Consider the following 13,802-nt stretch of genomic DNA (forward strand, 5'->3'; position numbering starts at 1 on the left):
TTTCTTCTCCGGTTTTGAAAGTTGGGGGTTGTAAACTAGACGGTTTCGTAGTTTAGGCTCTGTTTGAAACTTTGGTGATAGTTCAAGGTTGTAATATAGACTTATTTCTTTAGACATTGCCCCTATTGCACATCAAAAAGTTTCTTGAGATAAGTTTGTGTTGACCGTTTGCAGTATTAGTGTCAAATGATTGACCGAGGGTCCCATTCATTAGGGCAACGTGGCATAGGGTAACGACTAGGCGAGACAGACGTTAGACCATTTGACTCAACCGTTAGGCTGACACAGGGCCCACCGATCAGCACCTTGCATGCTCCGCGGACACCATTGCCGGTGACTCGGTATGAGCGCCTGCTAGCACCAGTGTCGCCGCCCCCTGGCAAGTGCTCCACCGACGACCACTCCCTCATCTCGGGATGGGGAGGATCTGGGCCAGGGACATCAACGACAATGCTGCTCGTCACCATCCTCGCTCACCCACCTCCACCACCCTGATGGCGACATTTTTCGCCCCCAAGATTTGTGTTAGTATATAAAAACTATACATGTCGTTGAGGCTACAACCATTCTGTGTATGGCTTAGGTTGAGGTGAGTTCGAGCTTATAGCAGCACTTGCGTACTTTGATCTTCCTTTGTTTTCCTGTTGTTCAATCTTCTTCACTTTTGCCTTTTGCACAACTTTATTGTTCGATCTTTTTGCAGGGATAGAGGAAAAGTTATTTTGCCATGGATTATTTCTTTCGAATCAACCCTTGGTGAGTGTGTGCGTAGACCTGAAGTGTGACTAATTAATTGCATTGGTACTGGCTTCCCCTTCCCCTTGCTTTGTCCAGTTTAAAAGAAACATTAATTATCACATTGTAAAACCGTCGTGTTACTCAACACACCTCACTACATTGTAGGTCCCACTGAAAATAAATTATAATGGTTGTCTCCCATGAGCCCTTTTAGTAATATTTGTAGCTTGATGGGCATATACGAACTTCAGATATCATAATTACTTTGAAAATAATCCCGCGGAGGTCTTTGCGTGGCTTTGATCAGTCTAGATAGAACCAAAGTTGTTATGGTTTGCAGGTTTCAGGAGAAGATGGCATGGAGTATCTCATGAGTTAACATAAGAGACCATAGTGGAGTAAAAGATGCGAGCACAACAGGTCAGCTGATTCAGCTCATTTTTTATTACAGGGCAGCTTATGAAGTTCATGCTAGCAGGCTTTAGAGCATCTCAAGCCGCGCCCCCAACAGGCCCTCCCCAGGCGTATTTGCCGCGCCGGCGCCTAAAAATCGGCCCAGTCGCGTCCCCAGTAGCCCGGTTTTTGCCGGCTCGGGCCGAAACTGGTGCCGGCGGACTCAGGCCGAACCCGGCGCGCAGGGGGGCGCCGGCACAAGCGAAAAGGGGCGTGGGGCCGCTCTGTCGGCGAGTCGACAACCTCTTCCCACTTTTCCCCCACTTCCCTTCCATTCTCTCCATTCCTCCTGCCAATCTCCCTCCCGCTCGCCGTCCGGCTTGGCCGCCATGCCGCCGAAGAAGTACGTGATCCCCCGCGCGGCGACAACTGCGACCGCCTCCATCGCCCAGCCGAAGCAGAGGAAGCCGAGGGCGCCACCGTCCAAGCCACCCGGCATGACGAACGCCGAGTGGAGGGCGGAAGTTCAGCGACGGGAGGCTGTCACCGCCGACCGGCAGAACAGGGCAATCGCCAAGAAGGCCCATGACAACACGGCGCGTGCGGCGGCGGACCAAGCCGACGCCGAGGCGACTCGCGTGGGTACGAGCTTGTGCGCATGTTCGCCATGTATCGCCAGACCAACAGCGACCAAGAATTCAAGTACCTCCACGTTTACAAGCGCATTGACAAGTGCGAGAAGTGTGCCGAAGTCTGGCGCACCCACGACATGGCCAAGGAGTCCTACAAGTCTGACGGCAACAAAGGGGCCAAGAAGGGGAAACACGCCGACGCGGCCACCGCGCGAGTGCAGGAGTCCATCGAGCATTGCCTCGCCGACGCACAGGCACGGGCCGCCCTGCGTGAAGAGAAGACAGAGGCGCGGTGGTCGGCGTTGATGTCGAGCGGCGCCATCAAGCTCGACCTACTCCGGACCAACGTCGCCGCGAAGAAGAGGAACACCGACCTGGCTTTCCTGCTGGGCGGGGCGGACATGCTCCAGAGCAACGACGAGGCGGTCAAGGCCTGGTACTTGGTGGAGCGTGGCCTCATCCTGAACCAGCTGCCGTCGACGGCGCCGCCGACTCTCACGCCCACGCCGACGCCGCCGCCAAGCCCGAGCGATGATGCCAGCACAGAAGCGACGCCGACGCCGCCCAGCACAGAAGTTCCGACCCCGCCAAGCCCGCGCACGCCAACTCCACCGACGCCGGAGGCCGACCTCGCCGTCTGATGCACTGCACGCGCGTCCTCTCTTTTTTGAACGCTGAACTTTTCATTCAATCGCCGAACTGTGGCCGCTTGATCGCCGGATTTGTAGCGTCTATTTTGATGAGCGGGAATGTATGTTTGAAATTTGCCGCGGCTTGGGGGCGGCGCCTGGGGGCGTGGCTGGGAGCTAGGTCGCTCCCAGGGGCGGATCTAGCGCCGGTTCGCCCCCAGGACGCTCTTTTTCGGCGCCCTTGGGGCTGAACGGCTGAAGATGCTCTTAGTTTTCCACTTCAGTACTTGCTGAGTGATGCAAATCACCTTTTTTGGCTTATGGTATGTGCACGAGGATATGGATTCCAGAGAATCAACTTCGCAACATTTACCTTCGCCATACTAAAATGTTGATCCTGCAAGTATAAAGTTGTCTTCACAAGTTCACGTGTTCTGACTAGCTCGCCCAACATACATTATTCTATATTTGTAGCTCCTTGTTTATTCCGTTCTACTGTCTAAGCACAAGCAGATGTTGTGGTTCGCATCTCTAAGGGGTTGTTTGGATATGAAGTATTAGACGTGAAATCTTAGAAAACTGGTTTTTAGAGGATTTTTAGGAAAACCTGTTTTTGTTAGTTTTTTCTGTTAAGATCAGGCTATACAATACCTCGTTTGGATGGAAAAAGGTAGGATAACACGTTTAGGCCTCCCGCTCCTCCCACAGGCATGACTCTCTCTGCTGATCGCCTCCTGCATGCTTCGAGCGTCCCTATTCTCTGCATGCTGCTTGCTGCTTGCTGCATGCTGCGTGACGAGGATGAGATTGTAGTATGCATACACCAGTACACTGGACGTAGTTGGAGCACAACAATGGGTCAATGGCTTCCATGTTGACGCTGCCCACAAGAACGAGCACTGGAGCATAGGCCATGGTGCTGACCTGCTGGAAACCCTGCGAGGGTTGGACACGATGCCACGCAGCAGGCGGAAGCAGCAGTGGCAGCGACTCTTGATGGGTACGGTGATGCCGAGCACGGGCATGTTGAACCAACTCTTGCAGTAGTTCGTTGTTGTCCATTGTCGCCTCCTCGATGCCAAAAATAGCTCAATGTTACCATTGTCATGGTGCTGGCGTTGGAGCCGCGCCGCCGGTGCGGCCATTAGCATGTACGACGGTGCCGGCGTTGGAACCGCGCCGCCGGCGTGGCCACTAGCATGTACTATGAAGATGACGTGTGGAACTTGCCGACGTTGGTCCATCGATCCAAATAGGTTGTACGTGGACGATACGACTCGAGTATACAGAGAACTCGTTTTTTTGGAAAAACGACTATGACTCGTTTTTCTAAAAGCTCGTTTTTTGGCTTGTAGAAAATTGGGTAGTACTTATCCATTGTTTAGTTAGATGATCCAAACGTGGTTTTAGGCTGTTATAACAGAAATCGTGTTTATGCAAATCTGATTCTCTACAGTCCCGCTATTCAAACAACCCCTAAGTCTAAGTTGGTATTGGGTCTTGCCTTATGTACCATGTTCGTCCAGAAACATGTTATCAGTGAATGCATACCATACTCACTGTGGTTATAGTCGCTATTAACTGTCCTTTTAATGCTGCCATCTGATTACGTATGCATATATAAGTACTTTGTATTACCGAGCTGGATATGAAGGTACCAAATGGGGTGCGGCAAGCCGATTTTCTCAAATCCTGATCTATCAAATTCCGTTACTTTGGTCGCGTCACAGTTCTAGGCAATAGTTGCACAATACATAATTTATCTATACAATTCATGGGGTCAAATATTTGGCGCATCGCGTTAGTGATCTAAAAAGTCTTATGTTAGTTGAGGGAGTAGTTTCTATGGGACAGCAGCAAAGTTAAAGCAATTTGGAGGAAGGGAGGAGATTCTCCACATGCGGTCCAGCGAAGCCTCGGTCAGGTCAGGCATGTGTCCCACAGATTTCACATATATACTAGCAATATGCCCGTGCGTTGCAACGGGTCCAAAGTAGAATACTACTTGTTCACAAACTTGAAAGAAAACACTCTTGTTTTTATATACATATATACCACTAAAATATATTATGTTTCACTCAAAATATATTTCTCAGGCTGTTTTGATGAGGTGAGGGAGGGATGTGGTTGCTTTCAAGATAATAAGGGATTTTCTGTAAATTGGAGCAGAGAAGTGGTCTATTGTTGCAAAAATGCCACAACTTACCTCACAGCCGTTAAATGCATATCTAATGGTCAGAAATGACGGATGGCAGACACACCATCATCATCAACTGAGTGTTTTATAAGAGTAGAGATAGTTTGTCACGACACCCTGCCCAAAGACATCAGCTATATATAGTTTCATCAAGTTGTTCACGGCCGGAGTAGATGGAAGCAAATAGAGTCTAAAAATGTTGCCCAGTCTGCAAAAAATATTTCTTTGTTTTCATCAATAAGTGCGATTTTCCTTTTTCTGCATTGTGTTTTCCGTTCTTGCGTTGCATGATTGAAGCGGAGGCTGCCTGAAAGGGACTGGAACGGCCCAACTCATACAGTGCACACGCTTGGAGGAGTGAACAGAGCGTGCCTAATGGCCGGGAGCAGTTCGATCTGCGCAGCCAACTCTAGTAAACTCCATTATTCACGATATTTGTCCTAGTCATGGCCGGCGCTAACTAAACAAAGGAGGCCGCCGCCGCGTGGAGTTGGTTCGCCCGCCCGTCGCCGTCGACCGCCGTGCAGGGCAGACCGATAGGACGTAACAAACATACGCCATTGACCAATCCCCACCGCTGATTTGAGAAACGCCGGTCAAAGATTATGCATCGGTGACCGTTTGTCGTTGCATTCTTGTGACTACATGTAGCTGGGTTATGGAGTGGTTCCTTTGGCCGGCCACAAAAGGTTTTCCATCCCTTGGCTCCACGTTCCTGCTTCCTAGCTAGTCCCAGGGGCGGAACCGAGGCAGGGGCCGGCACCAGGAAGGAACGACAAATTCTTGTGGCCACCCGCCACCATCGCCAAGGTTTTCGCTGAAGCTTTCTTGTTTTGGGCGGGGGCTCAGAGTCAGGCCATCTGTTGCTGGCCGGTTGATATCGTGGGGGCCGGGAGATGCCGTCGTCCTCCTCCTCCTCCTCGGTCCAACGCGCGACGAGCGACGCGCTCATCGGCCCCGACTGGGCGACCAACCTCGAGATCTGCGACACCCTCAACCGCGATCCAGGGTGAGCACGCACAACGACTCAACGAGTGCCTGTATTTTCCATAACTGGTGTATTGGCTAACTCTGCTGAGCAAAGCTACATTTCTGCGGCTTAATTTTGTTTCGCGCCTACGGTTTTGTGGCAAGATTAAATCTTTGCGAGCTTTGCTGTTTAAATTTGTCACTCGCATGTTCATTGATTTAATATTTGCTTCCTCAATTCTTGTTTTGGGGATTATCAAAACGCTTAATTATTTGATGAACTTATGGGGTCACTCGGATTTGTTCTATGTTTGTTTCTACTAAAATCTTCATTCTTAGCTAGTTTACATGGTGTTTTTTTTATGGTGATAAAAATGGCCAACCTGACTTCTTAGTAGAAACATTTTGTTGAACTCTATTGCCTTCTAGAAACTGGGTGTCTTTTGAGCTAGTCAATGCCACGATGTGTCGTTGAGCTTTTGATTGATGCAGCCACGTGTTTTCTTTTGATCAAGTCATCACACCAGACCTCTAATGCAGCTCACTCCCGTCAACGAGTACTTACTAAATTATACTCAATGATATAGTACTCCTATATGACATGCAAAATTTCTGTGAGAATGGTTATGTGCACCTACGTTCCGTTGTTATCGGTTTGGTATAAATATCTACGTTCTGTTGTACTCATAGCCAAACAAAAGATGTTGTCAAGTCTCTCAAGAAGCGCATTGCTCACAAGAACTCAAAGGTCCAGCTTCTCGCTCTCACGGTAAGTACGGTTTAAAACTGAATATGAATTTGACTCATCAACTATTAGTCTGTGGACTATGTCAATTATTAGTCTCTTTGATGTAGTGTGCCCAATAATTGACCTGTACCTTTGCACCTTTTCTTGAAGCTTACCTTCTATAACTGAGTTGTTTCCTATTTGATAGCCGCGATGTGCTGCGTTTTGACTGTTGGCTCTGAATGTTGCTTGATGTACTCTTCCAGTTTGACGCATGAACATATTTTCTTGTAGTGATGTAGTAACCTGGCAATGCATTACATCACTCCAGAAGGAAGATGATTGGCACATTTAGAAGGCTTTAATTTGGAATGTTTAAGTAATCGTTTACTCAACCACTAATCAGTGCATTGGTTTACTTATTTTAGTTGTTGGAGACAATGATTAAAAATTGTGGGGACATTGTCCATATGCATGTTGCTGAGAGAGACATACTTCGTGAAATGGTGAAGATAGTAAAGAAAAGGGTATGTATGGGCAGTTCAAACTTTTATGTACTAGTTTCAAATAATAAGTTTTAATGTATATATGTGTGTGGTGTTTTTAGCCTGATTATCATGTAAAAGAGAAGATTCTCACGCTGATCGACACTTGGCAAGAATTTTTTGGCGGCGCACGTTCAAAATATCCGCAATACTATGCATCATACCAGGACCTTTTGGTAATTTTACACAAACTGAATAAGTTGTGCATCATACCAGGATCTTTTAACAGTCTCGGAGTTTGCAGAAAAAAAATGAAGTTATGCTGTTTCCAAATTATCAAAATCTGTTAAACTAATTAAACTCCAATCTCCACTCAGCGTGCCGGAGCTGTATTTCCTCAAAGATCAAATGGATCTGTGCCAATATTTACTCCTGCGCAGACTCAGCCTCTACAAAACTATCCTCCTGCTCTACGCGATGCTGACCACGAGGCTCCTGAATCGTCAGCGCAGGATTTTCCTGCCACAAGGTATACCAACTTATGGAACTTTTATCATACAATGGGCATGCTTAACTACTGGACTGAAGATCAAATCTGAATACACTTATTTGAAATCTGAACCTCTGCTTCAACTTTGGGAATGTTTATTGGTAGCCTGGCAGATATTCAGAATGCACGGGGTATCATGGACGTTCTTTCGGAGATGTTGAATGCTTTAGATCCTAGTAAAAGACAGGTATTTTCCTGATGCACTTGAAATACTGATCTATTCCCATGAAAATGTTGCTGGAGCAAAAATCTAGCGAGTCCGGTGTCGGGGATCTGGAAAACCTCTGAAGTTTTTCAATTGTTGTAATCAATGTACTATCAGGTCAAATTTTAAGTTCAATTGAATATGCAGGAACTTCGTCAGGATGTCATCGTTGACCTTGTGGATCAGTGCCGTACATACAAGCAGAGAGTCGTGCAGCTTGTCAACAGTACCTCGTATGTCTCTTGCCAGTTCGCAGGCGCTTTAAGTGTCGTTTTGTCAAATTTTCTGCTGAAATTTTCTTTCATTTGTTGGTTTTGTATCAATGTAAAGCTTCTTATTTCAGATGTATTAAATTGATACAGGGACGAGGGGTTGCTCAGCCAGGGTCTTTGTTTGAATGATGATCTGCAGCGTGTTTTAGCAAAACACGACGCTATTGCTGCAGGCATAGCGGTTCCGGTGGAGAAGCAGAGATCGCTCCATTCCACGCTAGCGAAGCCAGATACTACAAAAGAAGCAGTTCAAAGGTTGGCACATCATGTCAATCATTTTGTTCAAGATATTCTACTAGAAACATACACTAGCAAGAGAATTCTCAAAAACTGCATGTGCTTCCTAATTTGTTTATCTTCTATCAATGTTTCAGGTCTTCAGCAACTACTTCAAGTGCAAGCAAGCAGTCACCCTCAGAACAATTGGCGCTTCCCGCGCCGGCACCTCGATCATCTAGCAGTGCAAAAGCTATTGTTGCAGCACCAGCTCCTAGTTTCGACCTCCTTAGTGGAGATGACTACATCAAACCTGAACCTGAAAACTCGCTGGCGCTTGTTCCTGTCAGTGAATACTCAGCTTCAGACCAGAATGTATTGGCCCTTGCAGACATGTTCCAACAAAATAGTGTTGCTGCCAACAATAGAAACCATAACCAGCTTACAAACTCTTTTGTTTCCCCTGCATCTCGAGCAAACCCTGCTCCAGTGCACCCTACTCTGCCTCAGCAACCCACTACTTATTCAAACGGGGACATCGTACCTTACGGTCAACAATCTCAACCGAACGTCACAAGGTCATGGAATGGGCAGCCTGCTTATGGAGTGGATTCTCAACGGCAAGCACTAAATTATGGTACACCACTTTCTCAGTACACAATAGCATTATGTGTAGAGGATCTCTGCAAACATGTGCACTTTTTTTTTCATTTCAAATAGCTCCATGAGCATTTGACATTCTCCTATTCACAGGTGTAGAGGATCAGAACAGAGGCCTTCCACCACCACCCTGGGAAATTCAGCACTTGACGGGTAACCAACCCCAACAAGCACAAAGTGGTCAAGGATTCATGTCAACACAACAAATGCCAGGAGGTATGCGCTTGCCACCGGTGCTCGGCGCGCAGCAAGCACCACAGTTTGTGCCGAACATGCAATACGGGGGCATGTACCCGAATTCGATGCAAATCAACCAAGGAATGGGCATGAACTCCCAACCGATTGTCGGCGGACAGTTTTATGGGATGAACTATCAACAGTCATATGCAGTTCAAATGGCCGGTTATGGGTATGTGCACCAATCTGGAGGCTACTACATCCCGAACGCCGCATATGCGTATACCAGTGCAAATGAACTTTCTCAGAGAATGAATGGTGCAACGTCATCCTTTTCTCTGAAGCAGCAGAATAAAGCAAGCAGGCCAGAAGACTCGCTCTTTGGCGATCTTCTTAGCATAGCCAAAATGAAGCAGAGCAAACCTGCAGCTGGTAAGGTCGGTGGCTTGTAAGAAGAAGGGTGGAGTGGATGCATGATTTTGCCAGCAGCAAAAGCTTTACCTCGAACTCTCGTAGTACATAATTCTATTTGGCACTTTTGGTACAATGCCAGATGGTTTATTGATGTAAATTCCATTTTTAGGCACGGATACATACTGGAAAGTAATGGACTGTATGATTCCTGTATGATATGGTCTGATTATATAATACAGTTCGAATTTTGTAGTGTCATCAACATCCATGTGTACAAATATTAGGCAAAGACTTTTTAGTATCTCGTTCCATTTTACCTATGTTATTCTAACAAGAGGAATACTACTTACCAGTTTATATGTCATACTGATACTATTGCTCTCCTCGACTGTTTTAAGATACCTCTTTTATTGACATCAACATGACCAGAAAGTGAGCTTTTTTTAGAATTGTACTTGGCTGTACAAGTATCGAAGCACGTAAAAAAAATCACAGTGCGAATTCTCAGTTAGCTAAACCACGTCGAAACTAGACACATAGCTCACAAATCTAAACTGAAATTCCTTCGCGGATAAACATACAGTTTTCAGCAGCGGAGCGCCGAAATTGCCCTTGAAACGTCATTAGCTAAGCCCAAGTACCTACAGTATTGATTATTTTAACGCTGCAGGTGATGGAGGACCAGTACGAGCAACTGTCAACGTGGAGAGTTACGCGTTGAGGATCACACGAAAAGAGGGACGCCATTAGGTAAGCCTAAGTACAGCATGACATGACACTCTCGACCAGCTCCAAAGCTTCCCCGTGCAGATGCACCACACCTGCAAGAAAGAAACCAAATGTATGCATTTTATGATGATATTTGGGCAACAATGACGGAATGACCTGAACAACGAGCTATGTAGAAGATATGCATACCACGTTGCGCAAATCGCATTCATGAAAGATAACGTTGTCAGTGTTCCCGTTGCCTATCGTTCCTATCAGTCTTTACCATTTCCTTTTCAGTGTGCTCGAGTAATAGTGTTGATGCATACAATTACAATTCTTGAGAAGAAGGAACCGATGGAAGAACTACTTATATAAGTGCATGGTCGAGCAATAGAAAAGTGTGTACGTACTAAGAGATTGAACTCTATTCATATCCAAGAGTTGGACGGGCAGGTATGACATTTATTATATGCATATTCGGTTGAAGACTTGAATTGTTAGCGTCAATCAGTCAACTTGCTCTGCTTATAGTACAAATGTCCTTTTTTCTATTTAACTTCAGGGTTTTCTTTTTTTGAGCCACCGAATCTCCATCCCATCATATTTGCTACCTCTTCAATCAATAGCAAATCAATGATAAGCTAAATGTTGCCACTCCGGAAAGAACCTAACTTCTTTTGTCATTCGACAATGTACTGTCACCAATCATTGTCGAAACGACTCAACTCTCGCGAGAGTGTAATAAAGGTACTACGGATATGCCTTTTATAAAAACTGTGCATACTTGATCAATTTACTCAAACCTATTACGGAACTTCCTGAGAGATAACCTTTTATCTCATTAAGGTCTTTCTGCCAACGAATCTTCATCGGAAAGTTTCTTGAGACAAGCTTGTATTGACCGTTTGCATTACTGAGTACGGTCAAACGGTCTCTAAAATGTTCTTTTTTCTTTTTACGAAATGATCGCTAAAATGTTGCACTCAGTAGACTGGTTCCTATCAGCCAAGTGAAAAGCATGTCTTCTTTGTAGAAAAACATCTTAAAAGCATAAGCATAGCTTTGGTACGCGTTTCTTTCTCTCAAAATGACGAAACAAATGTGCATTCCGCACAAAATGACATTTTTCGGTCACAACTAGTACCAAGTTCATGCTTCATGGCTGAAAGGTTTGGTCCAGGTTTCACCAACCCTCCATATTTTCTTTCATATATATAGACAAGGTGATCCAAGGAGGATAGCTCAGTTCCTACATTATTTTTTGTTACATGATTAACAGCTAGAATAACGCACTCATTTTCTCCATTTTGCATAAACACAACGCTACATCACAGGAAATCCCATATGGGGATGATATAATGGCCTTGGTCTGGTGGCCCAGTTGAGGATTTTGTTGGTAAGAAACTGCAAGTACTTGATATTTGGAGGGGCGACATGCGGCAAAAACTAGGAGAGCAGCGATTCGTTGCCCAGACTCATCTGCACCCGCGTTGAAGAAAAAAATTCAAAACAAATAGTAGAAAATTCAAAAAAAAATGCATGGTAGATAATTTGGTGTCTGAGGTCCGCTCCGAATTTCAGATCATTTGGACATCTTGTTAGATTATACTATACTACTATACCGTATATGTGTATGTATTGGGCGTACCGTGTGTGTATGTGATCGTGGCGCACGCCTGTAGAGTTAGTGGCGCATGATCCCACGTAGCGGATCACCATGATCTCCCTGGCTATCGGCTTGTAAACTGTACATAAGACCCAGCCGAGAGCTTAATCAAGTGCGGTGAATCATTCTTCCTAATCCTCCTCGCCTACACATCTGAGTATCTCTCGGGAAAAAAAGACAAATTTGGTGTCTGTAAAAAAGTTTACTGTTCATGCACTATTCTGACCCAATTTGTCTTTTTTGCTGAGAGCTACTCATATGTACAAATGACTTGAAATTTGAAGCATACCTCACGCACCAAATTATCTACCATGCAAAAAAATTGGATATTTTAGAATTTTTTGTAAAAAAAAATTTGACCAGGTGCAGATGAGCCTGGGCTCAGAAATGGGTATTCCAAAAACTAGCTATTATCTTTTGGCCTTCTTCAGATAATTTAGTTAACGAGAAAGTTATCGAATGAGCTCATGCAATGTAATGTGTTTTTGCGATGTCATGCAATGGGATGCTGATTAGAGTCATTTGACTCACTACATCTCCTACATGGACATCTCCAAGGATAGAACTTATTCTAGAGGGGTATGTATGGACGATATGAACTAAATGCTCACTTAATGTCCTAACCTAGCAAGGTTGAGGAAATAAGTGGAGTAAAATCCCTTGAAAGGATAACACACGTGTGTAACCAAACATAGAGTATTATTGTATTAAACTGAGCTACCGTAGCCTGAGCCCCGTGCCGCTCCGTTTCTGGAATTGCTACCCGAATAGGTGCTCGGGTTTGGGTTTTTCGGGTTCGGGTTCGGGTTTTTTGGGTTCGAGCTTCGGGTATCAGGTTTTATGCCGAGGGTAATATTAACCTATCACATCAGTACTAACTAGATTGTTCATGGTTTTCGACGATCCAAAACCTCCCATCCATAATAGAAAGGTTTAGCCCAAATGTTACCCGTGCTCCATATTTCACTAATATATATAGTATCTACGTGTTTTTTTCTAAGTTTTGTTAGGGTTTATGCCATGCTCGGGAAGACGAGTTGGAGGCGGCTTCTTGAAGATGGAATAAGGTATCCCCGCCTAGTCCCCGTCCCGGTGATGTTTCAAGTGTCGTTAGAGGGCGTGTAGAGGTGTGTCTCCGGCGGATCTCATGGGATCAGGTCAGTGTTTGTCTTCGATGGATCCGGTCTTTGTATGCGTCTATGTGTCTGTAGGTGGGATCCTTCCGATCTAGGCTTCTCTTCATCGATGGCGGTTATTGTTCTGGTGCGTTGGTCCTATGGGGCCTTAGCATGACGACTTCTCGACTGTCTACTACAGCAATGTTTGCCCGGCACCGATGAGGGAGGGGCGATGACGGCGACATGCCTTCGGCTTGCTCCGGTGCTTGTAGTCGTCGCTAGGTGGTCTACGGACCTTGATTTAATTCTTACTTCTTGTGTTCTTTGTACTACCTTGATAGTTGATGAATAGATCGGAAGTTTTCTAAAAAAAACAGTAATGGCGCCGGATATTAGAGCATCTCCAATAGGTGCGCAACTGTGCGGCGCGCTAAAATATGTTTACAGCGCCGAAATAGCTACTTTTTGCGCGCCGTAGAGCGCTGGCTCCAGCGGCCGCTGCAAAAAATTGCGCGCGCTGCTCCAGCAGAAGCGCTAAAATACAGCGCGTGATACACATATGTACGCAAAAACAAGATAGTTCAACATAGATAGTCATAGCATAGGTAGATACAACAAGATAGTTCACCCGCCGAGGTCGTCCGTGGCGCCATGAAAAGGCCGCGCACGAGACCGGTGCTTGGAGGAGCACCGGCGGAGGCGAAGCCAAAGCTCCCTGGGCTAGGGTTTGCGCCGGCGGCGGCGGAGGGATCGCGGGTGTAGGAAGGGGTGAGGGGATGTCGGCGCGACCGTCCATCGGGCGAATTCGCCGGCGGCGGCGCGGGGCAGGGCGGACGGAGAGGGTGGCGGCAGTGCGACGCGGACGCTCGAGTGTGTAGCGCGTGGGAGCGGGCACACGAAATAAGCGGCGCGCGATGCCGTTTCGCTCCACGCTGAACCACTTATGCCACGCGCACGTTTTTTGCGCCTCCGCTGAAGCACTCGGAGCGGCTGCGCGCGCACAAAAAATAGAATTTTTCCAACACGGCGCTAATATCGCGCGC

The 13,802-nt window shown here is 46.3% G+C and overlaps 1 protein-coding gene across 2 annotated transcripts; it reads left to right on the forward strand.

The window, feature by feature from the left end:
• The first annotated feature begins 5,242 nt into the window (after positions 1–5,242).
• LOC123123020 (TOM1-like protein 9) lies at positions 5,243–9,522 on the forward strand. 2 transcript variants are annotated; one of them, XM_044543417.1, is made up of 10 exons: positions 5,243–5,598; positions 6,249–6,327; positions 6,714–6,812; positions 6,893–7,006; positions 7,148–7,299; positions 7,426–7,507; positions 7,673–7,758; positions 7,888–8,052; positions 8,172–8,650; positions 8,767–9,522. In XM_044543417.1, exons 1-10 carry the CDS (start codon positions 5,486–5,488, stop codon positions 9,300–9,302), a joined length of 1,905 nt encoding a protein of 634 aa, XP_044399352.1. In that variant the 5' UTR covers positions 5,243–5,485; the 3' UTR covers positions 9,303–9,522. The 2 variants fall into 2 exon arrangements, with proteins under 2 accessions (XP_044399352.1, XP_044399354.1); XM_044543419.1 differs by lacking the exons at positions 6,714–6,812; positions 6,893–7,006.
• Positions 9,523–13,802: the final 4,280 nt, after the last annotated feature.

Source organism: Triticum aestivum, chromosome 5D, assembly GCF_018294505.1.
Source record: "Triticum aestivum cultivar Chinese Spring chromosome 5D, IWGSC CS RefSeq v2.1, whole genome shotgun sequence".
Lineage (NCBI taxonomy): Eukaryota > Viridiplantae > Streptophyta > Magnoliopsida > Poales > Poaceae > Triticum > Triticum aestivum.